Consider the following 26,538-nt stretch of genomic DNA (forward strand, 5'->3'; position numbering starts at 1 on the left):
ATCTTCTCATGATACTTAGAATATGCTAAGCTCTTAAAATGCGCAGCTAATGGAAATGGAGCCTTCAAAAATTTTATCTTCAAAAACCACATCTCTTCTCCTTGTATTCTCAATGTCTTGTCCGGTGCCTCAAGCACACTTAATGCTCAGTAAGCATATGTTGAAAGAATGAGCACACACTCACTTTGGAAGGAACATCACTAGAAAGAACAACAAAGTCCTTAACAGTTGCATTTTTATCAGGGCATCAGTGAGAGAAAAAAAACACCTTAAAATATATATGTAGTTAATGGCAATATCACACAGCCACATAAATAGAAGACCTACCCCCCCCCCCCCCAAAAGAAGACCTACCTCTTCATTTGGCTCAAGATTAGCACACTTTGTAATCCCCCCAAGGCCAGGAGCAGCCTGAAGAAAAGGCACCCTGGTGCGTAAGTAAAGCAAGTCCTTGGAAAGTACGGCCAGTTATTACTTATTTCCCAACAATTTATGGACTTCTTCCCATCTCCTAGCTCTCTGAAGTCTACACAGGGCCAAAGTTTTAGGTTTATGATTCCAGATGTTTAATGACCACTTTAGTGGAACCACAATGGCTCCTTTCTAAACACCAAATAGCAGGTTCAACGGAGTTCAAACCTTCCTATCAAAGCAAGGATCTCAATTTGGAATAAATCAATTCTGGAAATCCAAAGCAAAGAAGCATTTTTCAGCAAGTTAAGAGCAAACCCAAATAGAAATTGCTTTCATTGTAGTTACTGGCAAATTAAACTGCCACCTTCTCCAAAGTAAAAATGGCTCTCTCTATACAAACCATCAGTGAACATAGTTCACCCCAAAGTATGTGCCTCTCTCCATTGCCGGGCCTGGACTCTCTGTGATGACTTCAGAAACTCCAAAAACTCAGAAGTTGCTCCAAGGAAAAATTCCCTTCTCTATGAGGAATGTGTATGGTCACATACTCTGTATATATGATCAGAGCAAAGACATTTATTCCTTTGGGAGGAAAGCAAAGACCAAAAAAATTTACTGCTAATTACACAACTGCTGTATGAAGAGCAGGGAATAAAGGACTTTAAGCGCTTTACGCTAATTCTGCGGTTATGAAAATAATTGCTCAGTTCAAATTATTTTAACTAAATTAATTCTTTAGTGGATATTTCAACCAGTGCTACATAATAAAATAATTGTGTAATTAGCAGTACATTTTTCAGTGCTGCCAAGAGTACAGTCTCAGTCTCAGAACAAGTAACAGAAAGGAGTGGCCCTCAGTGGTATCGTGCATAAAGAAATGGAAGGTGATAAAAGGAGAAAGCAAAACAGTAGAAAACAGCACACAAAGTCATCCTGTGTGGAAGAGGAAAAAGTAAGGTAGAGGTAAATGAAGACAGTTTCCAGCCTCTTCCCTCACTTCTGTTTGTTGAAGATATATCTATACTGAAATCTGACTGTACTACCTATGATGAACAGATCCAGCCCCCAGAAAGCAAGGATGGACTTTATTTGAAATGTATGCCCACTTATTTAAGTTCTAAAAACTCAAGTTCATAGGATATGCAGTTTGTTTGGGAGGAAGCTGAGTGTGTATGTACCTTTTGCTGTTGGGAAATGAACCTTGGTCTCTCCTTTTCATCCCCATGGCTATTCTGCTGTGTACCTTGGAGCATGATTTCACATACACACACAGATGACTTGTTTAATCATCAGATAGCCATGTTCTCATATCCATGTTATAGGTGAGTAAACTGAGGCTTAGTTAAATAAGTAAATAAAAAGCAGAGGTAAAATTCGAACCCAGATCGCTTGGGTCTGAAGTCCACTTTCTGTGACCTCATTCTCATTGGGAGGGAAGAGTATGAGGCCGAGGAAACCTGCTTTCCAGCATCTGACACAATGGCTGAGTAAAATAAAAACCAGAAGAGAGACTGGAATAAATGACTGAAGATTTGTAAATTTTGTCTGGATTTTTTGTTGTTGTTGTTTAGAAAAGTCAGAAATTGTACTGATGACCCTACCAACTATGCGAAGGGCTTGGATCTGACTGCTAAGCAATTATCTCCAGGGCCCATGACTGTGAGGAGTGAAGGGGCATCAGGCTTCATTAAAGCCAACAAGCTTGGGACTGAAAACAATGCCTCCATCTAACCTGCAACACCAACACACCCTCAATCCAACCATCAAAACACCCAAAAAGCAACAAAGGCTGTTAAAATATAAACGGACACACACGAAACAAACCGTACAAATAACAAGCTCCACGACAAATCCCAGCAGCCCCAAACCACCCTCCTGAAAGGCAGGTTGATGCACCTGGCAACACTCTGACACGCATTTGTCTGAAATCCCCTCTTTGAGACAGAGCAAAAGCACAGCCAAGAGTAGCAGGGGAGAGTGTATCCCCAAGGGTTTAGGATAGACATCAGTCTAGGGAATTTTAAAGCTATGTATAAGCTTACTCTCAATTCTCAGGCCATGAGAAAGGCAACTGAGAATGGAAAATACTGATAGGTTCGTCAGTGGAGAGGTGGGGGCTTGGCACTTCCTAAGCACTAGGAGCAAAGCACATCTGCATATGCTCACACAGCCTTTCCAGTGTGTTCTCAGCATCCAGGCGCCCACCCTGCCTAGGGACTTCATTGTTACACAACACGGATAAACCGTGGCAGCCACATGTACCAAACAAGGGAGCAGGCTGGTAGGGTGTTTCCACAGTGCCCCATACTCTGGAAACTGGAACAGATCTTATTGGCTTAGGGCGAGATTATCCGTTAGAAGCTGCAGACAAACATTAGACATACACAAGCTGCATATACATAGCGTGTCCCATCATTCATTATGGCCGGCTGACACAGTATTTCGACAACCAAGTAATCAGAGACTTTAAAATAGACTTTCATTCCAGTTAAAGTTTTCAATAAATGTTTTTTTTTATTGTTATTTATAACCTGTCCCAGGAAAAAATAATACGTATAACATGAAAAGCCAACTGAGAGTGACCCTGTAGCACCAGCAGTGAAGCAGCTTAATATCACTGGGATTTGCATTGCTATCAAGCTATTCATGCTGAGGCTGGGACCCTGGTGCTAATTTCTAGTAAATTTCACGCTTGATGTCTCCCTGTTGTGGGTCATTGCCGGTTCGTCTAAATAAACTGCTTCCAAATGGCTCTTCCATCTAAATATTCAGCCAGTTTTTATAATTTAATTTTGCATTATGCTGAATAGCCTTCCGGCCAGATAGAACTCATTGGGAAAAAAGCACCAATACCATCTTGACATACTTTTATTTATTTATTTATATTTTTACTGCTCGAATTAGACCTCCTAGGCTGACTAGTAAAGAGTTTTTTTTTTCCCTCCACTAATGTCAATTTTCAGCATAGCAAGAGCTGTCTCTAATCTTTTCCTACTCATTACACACAATTTTGGAGTCATTTTACCCACAGTGCAGTCGGCTCCTGGCTGTGTGTTTGTGTGCACTGAGGGATGGCATAATTGTTTATTTTCCCTCCCTGCATAATCCCCAGCCAGTATTGAAACCAAAACTGCAAACATCTCCCCAAGGGATATGGAATGACTCTCAGCTTAGGTCCCTTTACATGAGATAATATGTAGAAAACATCCTGACCTGTATGTAAATGTGAAAGGCGATGTTCTTCCCCCTCCTACGTTCACACTGATCTCTATCTTCCCTAAAGCTTATTTATCTTAAGTGATGTGTGAACGGATGCAGCAGCAACAAAATTCAGAAGGCAGAACTGGCCCTGGTCTGTATCGGGCCAGTAACTCATTTTTGACCAGGGGCAGGGGAGAAGGGGGATGGGGGAAATTATTGTTTAATGGGTACAGATTTTATGTCAGGGATGATGAAAAGGTTTGGGGTATATTTAGTGCTGACGGTTACGTAACGCTGTGAATATATTTAATGCCACTGAATTATACACTTACAGATGGTTAAAATGATAAATATTATGTGTATTTTGCAGCAGTAAAAAAAAAAATAAATAAACAACTCCTATCTTAACTCTTAACATTTCTTGTCACAATAGTCAAGGACAACTTCAAAGCAGATGGCATGTAGGTGGCTAATAACTTCCTATACAGTCTATTCTAGAGATGTTCTAGTAGAGCTGGCTTGGTCCTAGGCTCTAAACTCTGCCAACTGTTATAGGAAGACAAGACAGATTTGCGTTCCTCTCCCAGCTCTGTCATTTTTTAGCTTAATGATCTTGGAAAATTTACTTAACCTAAATCTCAATGTCTGTAAAACGCCGATAAATAATATAGCTTACCCCTTAGAAGGGCTTGTTGTGATGATTATGTACGATAATGCATATAAAATGGTTAGCAGGGTTTCTGGTGAAAGGAGCTCAACAAATCTTAATTGTTGTTGTTATTCTTACATGGCTAGCAGCCAATATGGGCCTGAGCCAGAACATGCGGCAGTTGAAGCTTTTCCTACAAGCAGCAAACTTCTGAACTCTGGACTCCTTAGGACAAAAGATCCAGGCTGGCTTACTCCTAAGCAATGTCAGGAAGAGTGAAAGCTCAACAGCCCTTGGGAAGAGAGGTAACTAAGGAGTACTGGCATTGCCTTCTCTAAGTCTTAATGTAAATCTTTTGTTGTTGTTGTTTGTTTTTTTAAGATTTTATTTATTTCAGAGAGCAGAGAGAGAGAGAGAGAAAGCCGTGTGCAGGCACCCATGCACAAGTTGGGGGGAGGGGCAGAGGGAGAGGGAGCAGCAGACTCCCTGATGAGCGGGAAGCCCAATGTGGGCCTCAATCTCAGGCAGAGGGGAAGGCAGTGGCTTAACCGACTGAGCCAACCAGGTACCCCGCCTTAATGTAAATCTTACAGCTAAGAAATCTGGGATCAAGTGAAATTGGATGTTAAACAAATCTCACATATATGAATGAAAGGGCTTTCACGCACCTCCTCCGGGGGAAAAAAAACACTTCAGTATAATATACTCTTTGAACACTGCAGTATTTTGTTCAAAAACTTTTTCTTGACTCCTTGAGGCAATGTCTGTCTCTGACTCAGTTTTGTTTTCTCAGAAGTAGCTAGCAGAGTTCCTTGCGCATAGGAACTCAATAAAAATGTGCAGGATTGACTTGTTTAACCTATATTTTCAACATCGCACAGCATTTTCACTGATTTATTCTCTTCATCATAAAATAATCCACCTGAGAGTCTATAAAAGTACATAAACATTAATTTGCATGTACAGTCCAAGTCTCCCTCAAGAAAAGTGCAAAATGTGGTAGTTCTCCAGCAAATATGGGCAAAGGGGAACTTTGCAGCTTAAAAAAAGAAAAGAAAAACCACCTTAGTCTTCCGTATTTTGCCAGGGAAGCCTGGTGGTCCAGGGCTTTCCCAAGCCAGATTAAGGGAAAGTTAATTGGCACAAGGCTCTAACCTTTCTCCACACACAGCTGATAATCTATAAAAGGGTAACTGTCTCAGGCTTCTCCTCCCTCGGAGAGGGAGGTGCTCTTGCCGCAAGCTATTTCTGGGTTCACTGTTTCACATTTTATAAATCCTTATCTCTAACCACTCTACTCCAACATTGCCAACTCCTCCCTCCTTCCATTCCCCTAACTCATTCTATTACTTCAGAACCCTGAGTTCTCCCCCAGTGAACAAAGTTAACATTGATCAGTGTATTCATCCCCTACTGGCAGGTAGTCTCTGGTCTCCACATGGTCATGAAGCTCTGGCCATTGGAGAGAGAGCTTCGCTGCTATAAGAGGGAGAACAGGTTTTTTGGCTCTCCTGAACCATCCACAGTGGCTCTGCACAGGGAGGATTCTCAGTAAATGGTAGCTCCCTACATCACTAAGCAATTCCCGTGGCACAGAACAGAGCCTGTGTGACGATGGTTTAATATGCTGGAGCCACAGGCCCAGGGCTATTGCTGGATAAGAATAAAATACACCACAAATTACCACAAAGAACAGCTTCTCAGACAGAATTTGTTTGTTTTCTTCTGGTGAAAGCTAATTTCAGTATCTACCTTGGTCACGACAGAGCATTAGAGCATTAGCATCAACAAAGAATATGCCGAGAAAAGAGGGACAGAGGCTAGCACAATCACAGTTCCCCAGACCATCAGAACAGTCTATCGTTCACCTGTGAAAGCTAAATCCACAACAGCAGCCCATCTAGATCACATCAGTAGACTGTTCTGAAATTTTGCACCAAACTGAAAAGCACGCAGTATTTTCTCCACTCAAGTTGCAACTCAGAAGATTTGTTTCAGAGAAAGTATAATCCCCAAAAAGCCTAGCGTGACGGGCTGTAAGGATACCCATTGGTTCTGCCCAGTATAAACCCTCCCTCCCCGTCTGTAAAGTTCTGGAGAAACAGTTCAGCCCCTCCAGCCCAGAGCCAGGCCAGTTACCTTTCATTCCACCAGAGAAGCCTCTCCAGTTGGCAAAGACCATCAGAGGCAGCCCTTCACGGTTGAAGTCCTTGATAGCCTGATAGGTCTTAAACGCAGAGTCTGGGAACCAAACCTGGCCAGCCTGCTGGATTATCTATTGGGGAAAGTCAAAAAGGAAGACACAATTAACAACAGAGTTTGAGGGGGAATTTCTGCAAGGTGAACAAGGTTTTACCTGTTTACTTTAAAAACCCAACCCAACCAACCAACCAAAAACCGCTGTTGTTCATCAAGAAGATCATCTTTGAATTCAAAAAGAAGAAAGGATCATGGATCTTTGACTTTGTTGAATATTTCTTTTTAGTCCTGATTATACCACCACTCCTCAGTCAGAAGGAGGAAACCTTACTGCTTCTAATGGAAGAATGCAGTCTTGAGAATACTCATTGTAGACTTCCTGAAGGCAACGTGAAGTCACTCAACTACACTAGTCCTCAGAACAGTCCTAACTGTACACAGTCTCCAGTCCTCTCTCCTCTGTGCTTAGTACAAGCTTTCTCTGGACTATGGTTGGTCAACAGACACCTGATGTGACAATGCTGAGTAACCTCTTTCCTGGTCTTTCCCACCCCTCATCTTCTGACCCTTGTCAGGATGTAAAAAATATAATCTACTCTTTTAAAACAAAGATGAGTCGTGGTGTTCACATTTGCCATTAAGGCAGACTTCTTAATTCTAGAATAACTCATCCATGTGTATGTTCAGAGAATCTGGGACCAAAGAGCCCGCAGTTGCCTTCCAGAAGACTACCTCCCCAAGGAACCCAGACTGTTCTCTAGCATCAACAAGACCACTATAAAGACCTAAGTAATTTTTCAGTTAGAATTTAGCTTGTAGTCCATTTAGAGTCATCTTAAAAGTGAGCACATGGTGGTGTGCAATACCCCCAGTACATCCACAGGCTGTGCAGAAAGGAAAGCCAGCTCCGAGCACAGGAGCACAGGGTACTTGAGGTTACTGACCTTGGCTTCAGAATCCAGGTTTGCAGGATCGGCGGGGATACTTAGTTCCACTGTTCGGGTTTCTACGGCAACTACTCCCACAGGTATTCCTCCTAGCCTACAAAAAATGAGCCAAAGAAGAACTGAAAGCATGTAAATAGTACAGTTGGTCATTTTTTTTCCAGACCTATATCAAAAGATTGGGGTGCATGTGGGGGGTCTGGAAACTGCAAATACAGAGAATGGGGAAATCTGACTCTTCTACCCTCAGAATCACTCCTGTCCTCCATCACATAATCAATTCAAACCAAGAGTTGTACCAGGGGAGCTTCAGCATTTAGACCCAACAGGCTAGATGTGTGTGTGCGCACACATATGCACGTACGCACACATCTTTTTCTGTGGATCCCAAATGACATTTCTCAGCTCACTCTGGAGCATCTCTTTGGTGAAGACAGAGGGAAAGGGTCTGAGAGGTGGGAGGTGCCTGAAATTACACTGGGCAATACAATGAATCCCATATACCCAATACCCATCTTCACTAATCAACTCCTGGCCAGTTTTGTTTCATCTTCATTTCTAACTACTTTCCCCTCCGTGAGTCCCATGTTATTTTGAAGGAAATATTAAGTGTATAATTTTGTCTATAAATACTTCAGCATCTGAAAGATAAAGACCACTATACTATTATCACAATAGTAGTTTTATTTTAATAAAAAGTCCAGAGTATTTTTTTTTGGGGGGGGGGGTTGCGTAGGTGTGTTATGGGGATGATGAAAAATATGTGCCAAGGGTACAGAGGTGGTTAAATAAGCCCTCAACTTTCTCTTTCACTGGAAAAGAGCAGTAGCACAGGGATAACCTGCAGTCATTACTCTTGGTGAAACAGGTGATCTGTATTGAAAGTATGCATTTAATCGCCAACATATGTTAATTTAAAAAAAACTTCAGGAGCTCAAAGCCTCTGCTGCACAGATGGTGCACGATTCCCTCTCAGCTTGGTCCTCAAAAAGATTTCCTGGTAAAAATCAGGAAGAATGGGAGAGAGGGGAAGTGGGGGGAGGGGTGGCAGTAGCTGCAGGTACAGGGTGAGTCAGTGAGTCTTTACTCTGGAAAATGTGATTCACTCTTCACTTTCTCAGCTGCATTCCTTGGGGCCGAGGCTGGGATGGGTTATAGTCTCTCATTCCCCCAGCATCTCCATAACAAACTTTTCCATGAAGGATGGTCTTTGGTTGTCACACTGGCTACTGGAAATGTATTCTTGTCATCGCAAGAGGCCTGACAGGGGCCTGAGTGGGGACCACCCACCCCCTTGTCACTTGCCTGCACTGAATCAGAATCAAAAGCCCTCTAGACAACCAGACAACGAGCAGGAGGTACACAGGAGGGTTTAGAAATATTTCTGTTCACAATGATTAACAATCCAACTGGAAACTTGTAATTGCAAAAGCCACCCTAAATCGGTAACTTATAACTTATATATTAGGGCCCATGTGACCTAATAAAGAACATCTTTATCCGAGTATTACAGTTATTTATTGAACTTGAAAACAGCTCAGAACAACTTCTGTTTTCTATTATACTTCATATAAATTTTATCAGGCTAGCACATGAAGATGCTACATCTTGTTTTATAGTGTGTCCCTGGACAAGGTGCCATGGAATAATAAAAGACAATTTACAGCCAATAGCACACATATTCCAAACATACATACCAAAGATGAGTTTTGGCAGCACTTACAGTAACAATCCCAGAAGAATACATTTATATTTATTTCTCGAAATGCCATTGCTTTTGAAAGAAGCTAGCTCCATTTGTGTTTTATATACTTGTGAGCATGTGTATGTGTTTGAAGTAAGAAGCCCAGAACTCATCAGATGGAAAGAAAGGAAGAAGTCAGAGTGAGTGTTGCAATAAACAATGGCAGAGCTAACTAAAGCCAAGCTTGACTGATCTTGCTCACAGAACAATCCCTTTTCTTCCAATCATAAGTGTAAAGCATTATTCTCTTGTTTCCCGTGGGAGGATCTTAAAGACTTTAACAAAGGTTTCGCTTTCAGAGGCTTAAAATCTGTCACGTTTTTAACAGAAGGAAGACTGAAGCAGCATAGGTAACAGACAAATTTTCAAAAAAGTTGGTCTGCATGTGATGTCAGGGCCCCCCATAACAAACTGATAGATCCTGGGTAGGAGGGCTCTCTCCCTAGTGCACCCCCCACCCCCACTCCCAGTAGGAATTTTATGAGGCACAAAGAATAGTTCTCCTGGGCCCCAGAAGCCCCAGAAGCCTGTGGTGAGGGTAGAAGACCTGAAATGCGAGAGAAAACGGGAGCTAGCCCCTGTGAGTTTTGGTCTGGGCTGGCTCCAGGCCTGACTCTTACTCAGAGTCACAGTGGAAGATCCTGTCTGTTGGATTCGCCATCTGATGGCTCCTTGTCATTGGCAGCATGAGACATGCTGACCTGCTGTACTGAGAGAACCACAAAGCCTAGAATTATTTTCAAGGCTAGAATCTAAATCTCAACCCAATGTGGCATGTTTGAGAATCTTGAGCAGGTGCCACTTTTCACCAAGATAAGGAAAACTGATTGCCCCCGAGAGGAAGGTGAGCTCCAGATGTGGGTCCCTAGGGCAGCATGTCTCTGCAGTGCAGAACGAGATTAAGATCAGTCTTGGCAGGTGCTCGTTACAGCGAGTGCTACAGATTATTTCGTGCAGAGCTGGCTGTTGAGTGAAGCACTTCTTAGAGTGGGTATTAAAATTTAATAGAAACTTCAATTTCCCATTTGAAAAATATAGGTAGCCCGGCAAATCTATTCCAGTTTATTTTACTCATTTCTGTTTCAGGTAAACTTTTTTCTTTGCAATTCAAATCTGATGATAAGCCAGTATCATGTGCATTTGCTATACTTAAATAATCTTGATGCCAGGAAGGAACTTCTTCTAGGTTACATAGATCTTTGGGTTACATGGCAAGGTAGATGAGTCTGATTCATTTGTCACCTTCCTTGGAAAGAAAATGGTCTTTGGGGAAGGGGAAGGTCACTAGTGGGCTATGGCTATTGTCTTTGGGCTTTACAGCCCTCGAAGAGCTTTTCTTTCAGTGTTGTAAAAAGGAAATGTCAAAACCAGACTTCAGATCAAACGCATCGCTGAAGTGACACAGTAAATGACGATTGGGAACCAGTGCTCCAGTTATGCTGCCTTGGGCATGACTATAATTCAATATTCTTAGGAAGTTTAGACAAAGAGAACATTATTGGTTAAAAACAAAAACAAAAACAAAAACAATGACGACGACCACCACCATAAAAAAAAAAACCCACCTGCCCCCGCAAATCTCTATAGTCATGGCCTGTTCCTTTCTTGTTTTTAGTTGGGAGGAAGAAGAGCTTCCAAAACAGAAGAGCTCTTACCTGGCTCTGCCAACCACCACAGTCTGGGCCCAGGGTTGCATGATCTCCGAGAAAGATCCATAGTCAAAAAATCCACTCAACCACTGACCTTTCTGGGCTACAGAAGAGAAAGAAAGAGAACAAAGAGAGAATAAAGACCATCAATCTATTGAAAATGCACTGGAACTGGCAAATCTGAGGTTGGATGTGGGGGATTGTTTTGGGGAGTTTGCTGTTGTTTTTAACCATATTATAATAGATGCAGGCGTTAGGCAATGAATGCTCATCTGCCTTCAGACATCATCTCCTATTTCATTTGCTAGTCTGCATAAAAAGAATCATTTATCAGCAAAAGCATCATTTATTGTTAAACGATGGGGTTCAGCTAGCAGAGAGTTTGCATGTTTTTAAATAAATAACTTTGCTTTTTTCAAAACACTACAAACATTTGTCAAAAGGCAGCCAAGTCATTAAAGTGTTTTCAAAATGTCTATTTCTATTTTAAAACTTAGCTTACAATTTTGTTTGGTTCCATTGGCTTTTTAAAGTGGGAAGCTGAAGACAGCCAATGATAACTATTAATGATCAGATAAGGACCCAAATTTGCAGAAAAGAAAAGGGACTTGGCTTCTCTGTTAGAAAAGCAGAAAGATACATCCACTTTACTTACAGCTGAAAAAGTATAATCTTCCTATAAGAAAGGGCCATGCCCATATACTCTTGACACACAGCAAAAATATAATGGTTAAGATGCACACACCTAATGTCATTAAACCTCCCCTGAACACAGAATTTCCTTCATTGGCAAGACACGTAACTTTGGACATCTTAGGTTAAGAAAAAAACTTTTGTTCCACAGGTATCCGTGTTTGACCAAGGCCCCATAAAAGCTTCTGCAAATAACTGTTTCCTAGCTTGCCCCTCAGCTCACGGTTCCTCAGTGATCCTTCTAATTTGAACATCGCCCTCCGCCCCCTAAAAACTCAAGTCCAAAACCAATTAAAAGTGGAGATCCGAGCAAGCTAACCTCTGCTGACTTAAACAGGATGGAGAGTGTTTTATCAAGACTAAATTTGTAATTACTGTGTTCTACATTCCTTGCCTCTATGGCCCCAGTGTAAAATGTGATCATCCATTTCAAAATTATCTCTCTATCGTGAGCCCAAAGCTGATCGTTTAGATTCTGGTCTCGTGTTGGGCGTCAGTTTGAAGAATATCACAGCACTATCTCCTCTAATAAATGACTTTAACTTTTCACCTAGAAGATATCTGCTTTAACTTATCACAGGGAATCATCTGCTTTCTTTAACGCTTCCACTAAATTAAAATCTGAAGTCACTCGATTTGGGAGCGAATGTTAGCTGCAGAGACAGCAGGATGAATTGCTAGGGAGTCGATGAAAAAATATTATCCAAAAAACCAGAAAACTTAGTTTATCACAAATTTCATTTTATGCTGCAGATCTCATTAATAATGGCCGGGATAATGCCCACCTACATACACACACATCTGTTCACCCCATGAAAGAGGGCTCACATTCTGATGAAGGTTCTAAATCAAACTTCTAAGTGGATCAGGATACTGAAATCTTAACCTCATATGCTTGGGTCATTTTATGATTCTTACTTCAATAACAATGATTTGGAACAACAATGGAAAGACTTTCTTCTTTAAAAACCCTTCTGGCTTGGGGCGCCTGGACGGCTCAGTGGGTTAAGCCTCTGCCTTCAGCTCAGGTCATGATCTCAGGGTCCTGGGATGGAGCCTTGCATTGGGCTTTCTGCGTGGCAGGGAGCCTGCTTCCCCCCTCTCTCTGCCTGTCTCTCTTCCTACTTGTGATCTCTGTCTGTCAAATAAATAAATAAAATCTTAAAAAAAAAAATTTAAAAATTAAAAAAAAAAAAAAAAAAAACCTCCTGCCTTGTGTGTCAGTTGGGGGAGGGGACTCACTGGTGGGCCATGGCTGGTGTAGTTAGATTTCATCCCCCAACCCCCAAAGAGCAGGTTGCGTTCAGTTCAGATGTAGAACTCAGAAGCCAGCTAAGATATACCCCCAACCCCCTACCATGATTCCCAGGAGAAGACTCACAGAGTCTTGTTCTGAATTCTCCTAGAAAAGTCCTGGATTTTAAGGCCGACAGGTATCTTACGATCACAGTTCTTACTGTAATCATGGCATACAAATGAGAGATAGGGATTATGGTGATTTTTCTGGGTAGAAAAACTAGTTTTATTAAAAGCAACAAGAAAAGGCATCAAAGACAACAGGTAAAATTTTAAATTAAAATTCCTCTGGTGATTTTTCTGTACTATCTGTAGTTGTGCTATAGATTAAGCCCCAATTCCTAAGTAATAGCTGTGTGACCTTGCACAAATCACTTAACTTCTCTGAGCTTGTAAAGTGGTAATCTCTTTTTATCTCTGAGAAGTAGTAAGCCCAATAAGATAATGTATATGGAAGTGCTTTGCAGCCCCACCTAGCTCAGAGTGGGTACAGACAAAGGTTTAAGACTCCCTTATGCAGACTTCTTTTTTCTTTTAACAAAATCAGTGACTCTTGGGATGCCTGGGTGCCTGAGGGTTAAGCATTTGCCTTTGGCTCAGCTCAGGTCAGGATCCCAGGGTCCTGGGATCCAGTCCCACATCGGGCTCCCTGCTGAGCAGGGAGTCTCCTTCCCCCTCTGCCTGCTGCTCCCAGTTGCTTGTGCTCACTCACTCTCTCACTCTTGCTCTCTCTCTGACAAATAAATAAAATCTTAAAAAAAAAAAAATCACAGTGACTCTTAAATTTAGTGAATTATCTTCTGCACTCACTTTCTTTGATAGAGTTGCAATAAACATGTGAAAAAGAACAAACACCCTCTCAAAAACCCTGAAAAAAATAGATTCAAAATGTAGCAGGGGGATTTGGAGCTTCACAAAATAACCACCTGATAAGTAAAATTTGTTAAATCAGCCTAATAGACCAACAAACAAGAATGTACATTCACCTTACCTGGAGCCCCTACTTTTTTTCTGTTGTGTTTTTGTTTTAAAAATAGGTAAAATCAGCCATAAGACAGATTGATATATTAGATGAACATGGGGGGAGGGTTTGTTCTTACCTGATCTATTTATAAATTTAAGAGTTCTAGACAATCTCTTAATGAATAATGATCTTATAAGGTAACCTTACATTAATAACTAAAGCAAGTACCAGTACTTTCACCAATATCGTAAGAAAAGAAGGGTACACGCAGGATGGATGCTTGGAAATAGCTTGCTGAGAAGAGTGTAGTCACGTTCCACCCTGGAGGGTCAAATATCTTTTCTAAAACTGATCTGATTAATCTCTGTTTACATAGACTAGACGGTCAAAGATTCTATGCATTTACTGCTTAGATTTAACTGTTTTAAAGTCTTTGAACCCATTAAGTAATAAGTGCTTTAATAACAGAATTAACAGAAGAAATATATTAGTTACTGCCCTGCATGTGCGTCAGTGACTGACTTATACACCTAATTTCATTTGGTTCTCATTTGTTCTTGAAGGATTTTCCACCTTGATCTTCAGAGAGCTGTTTTAAATATATGTCTCACGTACTTGTCACGTACTATCGCGCAGGAATTGGTTAGTGATTAAATGGAAGACTGACAGCCCGAGGGCCAGGGTACTAATGGACCCACCAATATATACCTACTTGGGTGAGGTCGGCCTGCTAGCATCCATCGAGGATCATATGGGGCCTTCGTGGGAACAAACTCGATGATTCTATCTATAGGATCCTTGGAGTTCAAGAGAGGAACTGAACTGCGCACATTCTAAAAGGTGGTTGGGAGGAAAGAGCACAGCAATTAGTGAATAGCAGGCCCAAGGTCCTGACTTAGCCATGATCGTTACAAAGACAGTAGGGACCAGAAACAGAATCATACCCGTCTGCCCCAGCCAACCCCTGAGAACATGGACAGGTCTCAAGTCTCACGTAGGAGTCTGGCAAAAAAAACCCCTGTATATTCTTGCTTCTTGATTTCCAGGTACCCACACTTTATGGGAGGCTTCCTGGGGGATGGATAGCTATTACAAAGAAAAAAACCCACAGTGATCTGAGCCCAGATGGACCATGAAGGCTTCTGACTGGGGAAAATATCAGAAAGGGACCTAACCGATGAAATCCAAAGGCAATTTAAAGTCAGAAGCCCAAAGATGGCTGCAAGAAAAAGAAACCGGTAACTTGCAGAGGAGTATTTCATAAAACAGTTTCTCGACCATAAAGAAGAGACCCCAAACACAGAGGCCGTGTGAGCTGTGGTGGAAAGGCCGGGTTCTGGGGGCTCTCTCTGCTGGATGGGAAGGGCTCACCTTGGGCATATAAGACAGCCAGTGCAGGACAGTGAAAACCCCTTCAAAGTCATCGCAAACGATGTTGTGGGTCACCCCATTGTTGTGCATAATCTGGATGCCCCCAAGTTGGTTATTGGAGGTGTATACTTCCCGCCCAAGGACCTGGAGAGACAAGTAGGAGAAAAGGCATTTGTCTGTCTGACAGAAATAAAGGCAGAGTCTATTTTGTGACTCTCACTAAAATGGGTTCTTTCCTCCACAAGACACAGATTCCATCCAGCCTCTATGTGTTGTTCGGAGGGACTGTCTGGACCTTTATCTTAAAAAGAAAGCTGAGAAAATAAAAAGGCTTTTTTTTTTTTTTAAACACAATACTGTTGCAATTCAAAAACCAGCAAGCCTCTCCCTCTCTCAACTAGCTGCCACAGACAGCTGTTAGCATACTTTAAGTCAGCTAGAACTGTGGTGGGGAGCAGAGGCTGTGACCCGGAAGGGTGGGCTACCCCCACATCTGCAGGCCAGTGAACTGCTGCACATATACACAGAGAGGAAACATGCCGGTCTTCTGACAATCTTTAGTGACAAGTCTCACTTAAATGCTGTGAGGTTTGGGTCCCTAATATTTTAAAAGGATTACTTTCCCCCCCCTTACATTTGATTTTTAAAGCTGGTCCCCACACACAAGTCCTAAGGCTGGCAAAATCCTGAAGCAACTCATCCATACATGAACCCTGGAGTCTAAACGTCTTTGTGTGCTGGGTGGAGCGCAGTGATTTATACCCAAGCCTGCCTCTCCTCTGTCCTTCTCTTCCAAGGTTCCAGGAAATACAGAGGGCCTCCATCCCTGGTGTATCCCTGGAGGAGTTTAACCCATATGAGGTTGAAAGGCACGTGCAACTGGAAATCACAAAGTTTCCTTTAAAGAAGGAGGAAAAAATACAGGAAGAAAAAATATTCATAGACTTAGAAATTGCAGGGTTTCTTTTTCCCTAGAAGACTGGTTAATAATTTCTTTTAGGGAGGGAGGTTTTCTGACCCAGCAATGGAAGCTGGGCAGCCTGATCACTGACTATTGCAAACTGCTGAGTGTGTAGTAATTGCCAGTCATCTGGGGGTAGCCCTGGAGAGCTTGAAGCAGTTGTGGAGCACTTACTGTGTTTTACCTTTTCTCTTTCCTCTCCCCTCCTCCTTCAGAAAATAACCACTACACAAATTTGCTTCCTTAGTAGCTTTTATTCATTTTCAGTCTCTGGGAAGAATCTAATAAAGGGAAGACCAGCAAACTCTACCTGTATATTCCTATCTTGCCCCTTCCTGATAAGAGCTTTGAGATGTTTCCCCCATGCTGGGTCAGCCCCGACATCAAGTCTCTGCAAAGGATGAGGAAGTTGGCGACCAAAGTCATCACCTCAGTGTGACCCAGCTGGCCTCCACTCCTCTTAACTTCAGTGAGGCAGCGAGGAAGAGACTCTTCGGAAAGGAATATGGAGAGCAAAACTGCTTTCCTTGGTGAGGAAGTGCAGAGAACCAGTCTTTGCAGACAGCCCTGAGCTGAGCAACACACCGGCAACTCCTCTGAAGGAGCCCCAGGAACAGGGGAGACCGAATGTGACCACTGGGCTCCCCCTCCTCCTCTCAGTCTGTCTTTAATCTCAGCCCAGGCACTGTGGCTCCTTTCTCATTCTCCTGCTGTCTCTTTCCATTTGCCCTCTCTCTGACTGATACACTGATCTCTCGGTCACTCGGCTTTCTGCTCCACTGAGTCCATATTACTAATAACACCTCCGCCACGGCCAGTTTACCTCATGAAGGCAGGAGCACATCATTACAAAATAAACTCATAACTTTGACATTCTAGCAAATACACGCCGTTTGTTATTTTGATGGCTTTAGTCTTTCTAACAGGCAGAGGGCATTACATACCTGTTTCATTTATATCTTTAAATGTGTGCACACATGTATAGTCACACATGCATCAGGAAACAAAACGGAACAAAAAACCAACCCAAAACAAATGCCCAAAGCAGTCAGTTGATGGGGGGACCCTGGTGGAAGCAAAACCCCTGTCACTCAGGGAGGCCATGCTCCGATCTGGCTCTGGTTTTATGGACGTCATAAACCCGATGGCCCACAACTGGTCCTTCTGGGACAGACTGCCTCTCTGCCAGAAGTCATTCAGTGTGATCAGCAGTATTTTTAATTATTAAAATAAAATTGGAAAGGGGGAAAAGAAATAAAAAGGAGACACTGCACTGACCCTGAATATCTGATGTTCACAATGTGTGTGAGCCAGGAACTCCTTGCCGCCTAGAAGAGAGCTGGGGCCGCTTCCTACTCAGAAAGATGGTTTTCTTTCGTTGGAAACACTATTTCTAGTACTTTATTAATGTCCACTTGCTTAGAACCTCACATCCTTCCAAAATGAATGATGGACAGAAGAACCAATCTTGGCAAAGGGACCAAAGTGGACCAAGAGCTGCTTGGCTGTTCAAATACACCTTCCTCACACATCTTTGTCCTTCATTTCGAAAGGCAAGAGCATCCAGAACTGGCACTACCCTTGGAGGCTCTGCCACTTGCCCATTCCACTCCATACTCCTATAAATTAACAGGAGACAAACTTGGTGGGAGCAAGAGTTTAATCACCTAGGACATCTTCCCCTTACAAGCAAAACTCAGTTTCTGACGTGTTGGCGTTGTTCTGAAAAGGTAGTGTTGATTCAGAAAAAAGCCTCACAAGGGCTTACCACAACCGAGGACACCATCTCTGGACTAAAGAAATGTTTGTCATGTGAGAAAATTCATTTACTTCGAAAATTAAAAGGAAAAATTATAGGTTAGACTAATAGAGTCTCCAAATGGCTCTCTGTGACTGGCCTTATCTTAGGGGGTAGGGGCGGGGAGGGAAGGACACGCAGAAATGAAACCTGCTTCAGTAATCACAAACAAATGCTAATAATCATAGCTACTTTACAGTCGGTGAAGAGAAAGCAGGAGCCTCCAGTTCATCTTCAGTGACCGTATGCCTGGAGCATGCACCGGGAGAATGAGGGTGCACACAATAGCTCCTGATTTACAGGGGTCGTTGCTGACTCAAGTGGTTTTAATGATTTTAGAATACTTCACCACAAAAGCTCCAACGAAAGAAGCAGAATCTGGGCGAGGACCAAATCCATTCTGCCTAACTCTGAAATGATCACGCCAGAGCAGTTATGCAAACCCTGATCGGCATCTAGGAAGGCAAAGAGAAGAGCCTGACAGAGGCAGGACCACTGTTTTATGCTTCAGTATTGCCCTACCAACCTTTCACAGAAAAATGGGGAGGTAAACGAGCCTCACTGACTTAGTATTTTCATGAAGGAGGTGAGCTTTGTTTGTCAGTTTTTCAGCCGTGACATAGCTATACAAATCCAGTTGCTGGATTTCCAGCTTTCCCAAATTACTTGTCTCACATCTTCTACTGCGTGATGCAAACTTTTTATCTTCCCATCAAGCATCAGTAACCATATTTAAACACAGGAGCCACTCCAAGAGGGGTGGCTTCCGAGGCCCCACTTTGTTGGTCCCCAGGTTTAGGTGGAGACGCAGAACCATAAAAGATTAGGAGGAGGCAGCCCCTCAGGGCCGTCCGCTAAAGAATGCCCACATGCACAGAAACTGAGCAAGGGGTGACTTGGAGGGGAAAGAGGATCTTCATCCACTCGATATAAATGTAAGCCTCATCCAGCTCTCCATTCATTGCGGGGGGCAGACCTGAGAATTAAGGGCCCCAACTAAAAGCCAGCGATTAGCAGAGACACAGTTGTTAAAGGCTCCACCGAAGATGCAACACGGCCTCTAGAAATTTCGAGATACATAAGAAGTACAAATGAACGCAGTCATACATACATGCTAAGGCTGCTGCTGCTGTTGCTGCTTATCTAGAGACACCGCAGACAGCTCAGGTTTACCACAGCTGACAGGCAATGAAAACAGGCTAATATACCGCCTGCTCTCTCCCTTAAATCCCTTTTTGGAGATCAAGATAAACACGTTCTTCCTTTCCCCAGTGCTCCAGACGTTTGACTGAAGTGGCAGAGCATTGTGAGGTTTTGTGCAAATGAAATCACTGTGTAATACTGAATGAGTATAGTATTTACTTGTCAGGATATTTGTCAGCACAGGCATGGAGATTTCCAAGTTTCAGAGATGCAACTTAGCTCAATTTTTTAAGAAAAACTGCCTTTGTCCTGATAGACACATTAGGTTGGGGGCCTTTAGACTTACAGGCAAATATTTGCAATCGTGTGCTGAAGATGTGAAAAATAATGATGCATATCGGTGGAATAAAAAATGAAATCTACTGCTGCTTTTCTCCCTTTAGCCAATCTTTCCCCCCTTTAAACAGTTCTTGGGTCAGGGCAAGCTTCTATTTAAAGAAGCAGGAAGTATAAAATTCCTCTTGCATCTAAGAATTTAGGCTACACAAACTGAGTCCTTGCTGCAATCCTACCTCTCCTTACGGTATTTCCATCCTCAAGAGGATGTAAGGCGGGGTTTTGTACGTTTCCCGGGTTATTATCATTACTGGACTTTGTTCATGATTCTAGATATTAAAGTCACTGTGGGATCTGTCAGGTTATGGATAAAGGTTTGGCTAAGGCAGAAAGAGAGATGGGAAAAAAATAAGTGGAAGCAGGAAAAAATTGGTAAAATAGGGACAAAAGAAAGGAGGAAGAATGAGAGAGGAAAAGGGAGGGGGGAGAAAAGAGGAAGGGAGAGGAAAAAATGCAATAGCTCATCTACTCTGCTGCTAACACCCTCCTCTCTGACCTGAGAGGACTACATTTTTAAAAGCTGACAAGTAATTCAATCTCCAATTAACAATTTTAAGTGGTGCAGCACATATTACTGTGTAAATGTTTCTCCAGGAATATATCCAAGGGTGAATGGAATTAAATCTCTAGGGAGACAGAACTGGAGCCTATGCAACCAAGAACGTTTGGGGGTTCCCAAAACAGAGCCTCTTGATACACGGACTAAGGGTTACAACTCCCTCTCCCCTCTTCATTGCCACTTGTCACTGGCAAACTGGAGTGCTGGTTGGCAGCTGGTAGTCTAGGACTGGGGATCGAGAAGGGACACAGTGAACTACTGCTGGCACAAGATAGGAGAGCCTCCAACCTGAGCCCAAACTGGATTCAAGACCATCCACTGCAAGACCAAAAACCTCTCCACACACAGCAGTATTATGAAGTGATTGGGTCTGCTGATGGGTAAACTGGGAGTAAAGAAAGGGACAGGGCAACCAGTGATGGGGAGAAGATATACTAAGGGGAGACTGAGATATAGGCCCCTGAAAGACCTCTGCTTACTGAGGAGTGGGGCAAACAGAGTCATGAGTTAGACGCAGAAGGATGACAAGGATTTGAAGGTGGACTATGTGAGGAAAGAAATGCATTTTTAATGTTATGGGGGTAGAGAAGAGCCATATGACTGTTTGCCTGTCAAACGTATGAGAAAAGGCATAGGCTTCCAGAGTGAAAACTGATTGCCAAAGAGAAATCACTTCTCTCAGGGATCCAACAACTGCTCACTGATCTATAGACTTGAATGTATTGAAAATAAATTGCTTCCAAATATGGAAATTTTTATTAAAAAATCTAGTTTATTGAGGTATAATTTACATACAGAAAAATCATTCTTAGGTGTAGAATTTTATGAATTTAGACAAATATATACACTCATACAACCACCATCAAGATTACCTCAAAAGATTCCCTCTAGGAGGCGGGATCAAGATGGCAGCACAGGAAGATTATGAGTTCACATCCTCCCACGAACAAATCAGAACAACGACTACATATAGAAAAACTATCTCTGAAAATGAACTGAAGACTAACAGAAGAGATTTTATACAACTAAGAATATAAAGAAAAAGCCACATCAAGATGAGTGGGCAGGGTAGTATTAGGTCTAGTCAGGACTCACACCCCTGGCACGGTGACCTACAGTGGGAGGGGTACTGCAACTACAGAGGCCCTCCCTGAGGAATAAGGGGTCCCGGCCCCATACCGGGCTCCTCAGTTCAGGGGACCTGCAGCAGCAAGCAGAGCTCCTATAACATCTGGCTTTGAAATCTACTAGGGCTTATGTCCAGGAGGGCAGCAGGAAACAATCTGTACATGAAGGGCTCACATAATTTTACTACCTCCAAATCCCAGTGTAGAGGCAGTAGATTGAAAAGCATGGGAGTTACATGTGAAGGAGATTCACTGACTAATTTTAAGGCATGTGCTAGAGGGGCAGAGATCTGCTGGAATATTCTCCAGGGAAGGAAGCATCAGCAGACACCAATTTCATCCCCTCTTCTACCTAGATGGCCCGGTAGCAGTGAGAGACAGTTCTGACATTCTCCATCTCCTGTGCTAGCACTACTCACCACACTCCAGCATTCACCCGTAGACTCCTCATTCCCCCCAATACCAGAGTAAAACCCTGAGGGGCCAGCCTCACACACTAGCAAGTCTGCACTAACTGTGCTATTGGCTCCAAAGGATAGACTCTACATAAAGACACTTTTTAAAGATGAGGAGATAAAAGTGATCTACCTAATACATAAAAATAAACACAGAGAGTTAAGCAAAATGAGACAAGAGAACACATTCCAAATTAAACAGTAACATGAAAATCTCAGGAAACGAACTAAATGAAATGGAGATAAGCAATCTACCAGATAAAGAGTTCAAAGTAATGATCATAAAGATGCTCACTAAACTCAAGAAAATGGAAGAACACAATAAGAGAGAGAAAATATAAAAAAGAACAAATCAGAAGAATACAATAACTGAAATGAAAAATACACTAGAGAGAATCAATAGCAGATTAGATAATGCAGAAGAGTGGATCAGCAATGTGGAAGGTAAGAGTAGTGGAACCCATACAACGAGAACAGCAAAAAGAAAAAAAGAATGAAAAAATGAGGATAGTTTCAGGGACTTCTAGGACAACAGCAAGCATACTAACATTTGCACTGTAGTGGTCTCAGAAGGAAAAGAGAAAAGGAAAGGAACAGAAAACCTATTTGAAGAAATAATGGATGAAAATTTCCGTAACCTGGGGAAGGAAACAGACATCCAAGTCCAGGAAACACAGTCCCAAATAAAATGAACCCACAGAGAGCCACACCAAGACATAATACTATACTATACATCACTATATTGATTATAATACACTATAATCAAAGTGTCAGTAGTTAAAGAGAGAATCTTAAGGGAAGTAAGAGAAAAATTTATTACGTACAAGGAGACCCCCATAAGGCCATGAGCTGATTTTTAAAAAATTTTTATTTTTATTTTAAAAATTACCATATAATGTATTATTTGCCCAAGGGGTACAGGTCTGTGAATCATCAGGCTTACACATTTCACAGCACTCACCATAGCACATACCCTCTCCACTGTTCATAATCCAGCTACCTATCCCTACCACACCCCCCCCCCAACAGCCCTCAGCTTGTTTCATGAGATTGAGTCTCTTACAGTTTGTCTCCCTCCTGATCCCATCTTGTTTAATTTTTTTCCTTCCCTACCTCCCACAACCCCCTTCCCTGCCTCTTAAATTCCTCCAATCAAGGAGAGATCATATGATAACTGTCTTTCTCTGATTGACTTATTTTGCTCAGCATAATACCCTCTAATTCCATCTACACATGAGCTGATTTTTTAGCATAAACTTTACAGGCCAGAAGGGAGTGGCATGATATATTCAAAGTGCTGAAAGGGAAGAACTTACAACCAAGAACAGTTCACCCAGCAAGGTTATCACTCAGAATAGAAGAGATAAGGGGTTTCCCAGAAAGCAAGAGCTAAAGGAGTTCATCATCACCAAACCAGGCTTAACAAGAAATATTAAAGGGACTTTAAATGGAAAAGAAAAGGCCATCACTAGAAATAGGAAAATCATTAAAATTATTATAAAGGAAAATATCTAACTGGTAAACGCAAAAATATGGTAAAGGTAGTGGATCAACTACCTTCATAATTAGTATGAAGGTTAAAAGACAAAAGTAATAAAAATCATCTAGACCTACAAGAGAGGTCAAAAGATACACAAAATAGTAAGATATATGGGGCGCCTGGGTGGCTCTGTGGGTTAAAACCTCTGCCTTTGGCTCGGGTCATGATCCAGGGGTCCTGAGTTTGAGCCCCACATGGGACTCTGCAGGGAGCCTGCTTCCTCCTCTCTCTCTGCCTGCCTGTCTGCCTACTTGTGATCTCTGTCTGTCAAATAAATAAATAAAATCTTTAAAAAAAATACACAAAATAGTAAGATATAAAAGATGACATCAAAAACATAAAATGTGGGTTGGGGGATGGAAACGCAGTGCTTTTAGAATGCACTTGAACGTAAGTGACCATCAACTTAAAATAGCCTTATATACACAGGATATCATATATGAACCGCATGATAATCCCAAACCAAATATCAATAGTAGATACACAGAAGATAAAGAGAAAGGGATGCCAATATAACATTAAAGAAGTCACCAAATCATAAATCAAGAGAGCAAGAGAAGAGAGTAACAGAGATGATCTACAAAAACATCCAGAAAACAATCAACAAAATGGCAATAAGTACATATCTATCAATAATTACTTTAAACATAAATGGACTAACTGCTCCAATCAAAAGACTGGCTGAATGGATTAAAAAAAAAAAGAAAGACCACTTATATACTGCCTACAAGAGACTCACTTCAGATCTAAAGACACACACAGACTGAAAGTGAAGGGATGGAAAAAGATATCCCACACAAATGGAAATAAAAGAAATCTGTGGTAGCGATACTTATGCCAGACAAGATAGACTTTAAAACAAATACAAAGAAGGGCATTTCATAATGGTAAAGGGATCAATCCAACAAGAGGATATAACAATTTCAAATATCTACACACAAAACATAGGGGCACATAAATAAAAAAACAAATATTAACCAATATAAAGGGAGAAATTGACAGTAATACAATAATAGCAGGGGACTTTAATACCTCACTTATATCAATGGATAAATCACCCAGACAGAAAAATCAACAAAGAAACGGTGGTTTTGAATGACACATTACACCAGATGGACCTACCAGATGTGTGCGTGTATGTTTGTATGTGTATAATATTCCATTCAAAACCAGCAGAATACACATTCATTTCAAATGCACATGGAACAGCCTCAAAGACAGATCATATGTGAGGCCACAAAACAAGTACCAATAAATTTAAGAAGACTGAAATCATACCAAGCATCATTTCTGACCACAATGGTACATACTTGAAATCAATTACAAGAAAACTGGAAAAAAATACAAACATGTGGAGGATAAACAACAAACTCACTACTAAACAACCAATGGGTCACTGAAGAAATCAAAGAGGAAATAAAAAAAATACCTTGAGACGAATGAAAATGGAAACACAACATTCCAAAATCTACAGGATACAGCGAAAGCAGTTCTAAGGGGGGTAAGGTTCAATAGCAATGTAGGCCTACTCCAGTAAACAACAACAACAATAAAACTCACATAACAACCTAACGTTAAACCTAATAAACTAAAAAAAGGACAAACAAAGCCCATGATTAGTGGAAAGAAGTAAATAATAAAGATCAGAGTGGAAATAAAATGAAACAGACTACAAAAACAACAGAAATGACCAATGAAACTAAGAGCTGGTTCTTAGAAATGAAAACAAAGTTGATAAACCTTTAGCCAGACTCATAAGAAAAAAAAGAGGCCCAAATAAATAAAATCAGAAATGAAAGAGAAGTTAAAACCAATACAACAGAAATATAAAAGATCATAACAAACTACAGTGAATAATTATTATATGTCAACAAATGGGACAGCCTAGAAAAAATGGATAAATTCCTAGAAACATACAATCTTCCAAGACTAAATCAGGAATAAATAAAAAAATCTGAACAGACCAAATACTATTAATGAAATTGAGTCAGTAACCAAAAAAAAACTCCCCAAAAACAAAAGTTCAGGTCCAGATGGCTTCACAGGTGAATTCTACCAAACATTTAAAAAACAGTTAATACCTATCCTTCTCAAACTATTCCAAAAAATTGAAAAGATTACTCCTGAACTCATTCTATGAGGTCAGCATTACCCTGATAACAAAACCACAAAGCAACACACACACACACTCTTACAGGCTAATATCCCTGATGAACATAAATGCAAAGACCCTCAAAAAACAAAAAAAAAAAGATTAGCAAACTGAATTCAACAATACATTAAAAGGATGATACACCATAATCATGTGGGATTTATTCCAGTGATGCAAGGATGGTTCAATATCTGCAAATCAATCAGTGTAATACCCCACATTTAAAAAAAAAAAAAAAAAGAAGGAAGTATAAAAATCATATGGTCATCTCAATAAATACAGAAAAGCATTTAGTAAGAATCAATACCCATTTATAAAAAACTCTCAACAAAATGGGTATAGAGAGAACATACCTCAACATAATAAAAGGCACAGATAACAAAACCATACCTAACATCATACTCAACAGTGAAAAGCTGAAAGCTCTTCCTTTAAGATCAGAAATAAGATAAGGATGCCCACTGTCATCACTTTTATTCAAGATGGTACTGGAGGTCCTAGCCACAGCAATCAGACAAGAAAAAGAAATAAAAGGCATCCAATTTAGACAAGAAGAGCATACCTCTTTATTGTCATGATCTGCAGATGACATGATACTATAGAGAAAATCCCAAAGACTCCACCAAAAAACCTGTTAGAACTTGGGCACCTGGATGGCTCAGTCCATTAAGTGTTTGCCTGTTTGGCTCAGGTCATGATCCCAGAGTCCTGGGATCAAGCCTCATATCAGACTCCCTGCTCAGCAGAAAGTCTGATTCTCCCCTCTCCTCTGCCCTTCCCCCTACTCCTTCTTTCTCTCTCAAATAAATAAAATCTTAAAAAAAAAAAAAAACTATTAGAACTAATAAATTAATTCAGTAAAGTTCCAGGATACAAAAATAATATATAGAAATTTGTTGTATTTCTTTCTTTTTTTTAAGATTTTATTTATTTATTTGACAGACAGAGATCACAAGTAGACAGAGAGGCAGGCAGAGAGAGAGGTGGAAGCAGGCTCCCTGCTGAGCAGAGAGCCCGATGTGGGGCTCAATCCCAGGGCCCTGGGATCATGACCTGAGCCGCAGGCAGAAGCTTAACCCACTGAGCCACCCAGGCACCCAATCTGTTGTGTTTCTATAGACTAACGATGAACTAGCAGAAAGAGGAATTAAGAAAACAATCCCACTTAAAACAAAAAGAATAAAATGCCTAGAATTAAATTTAACCAAGGAGGTGAAAAACATGTGCTCTTAAACTGTAAAACACTGATGAAAGAAACTGAAAAAGGCACAAATAAAGGACAG

General features: G+C 41.3%; 1 protein-coding gene across 9 annotated transcripts in view; it reads right to left on the reverse strand.

Annotated features, from left to right (window-relative positions):
• The window catches only part of ACACA (acetyl-CoA carboxylase alpha), a 285,737-nt gene that overhangs the window by 27,660 nt on the left and 231,539 nt on the right, over positions 1-26,538 (reverse strand). For all 9 annotated transcript variants that reach the window (XM_059149711.1, XM_059149709.1, XM_059149710.1 and 6 more), the window contains 5 exons: positions 15,125-15,268; positions 14,466-14,586; positions 10,807-10,903; positions 7,408-7,504; positions 6,404-6,539 (listed from right to left, as the gene is read on the reverse strand). In XM_059149711.1, coding sequence (XP_059005694.1) covers positions 6,404-6,539; positions 7,408-7,504; positions 10,807-10,903; positions 14,466-14,586; positions 15,125-15,268 — 595 coding nt within the window. The remainder of the gene's footprint in view (positions 1-6,403; positions 6,540-7,407; positions 7,505-10,806; positions 10,904-14,465; positions 14,587-15,124; positions 15,269-26,538) is intronic.

This window comes from Mustela lutreola, chromosome 15, assembly GCF_030435805.1.
Source record: "Mustela lutreola isolate mMusLut2 chromosome 15, mMusLut2.pri, whole genome shotgun sequence".
Classification (NCBI taxonomy): Eukaryota; Metazoa; Chordata; class Mammalia; order Carnivora; family Mustelidae; genus Mustela; species Mustela lutreola.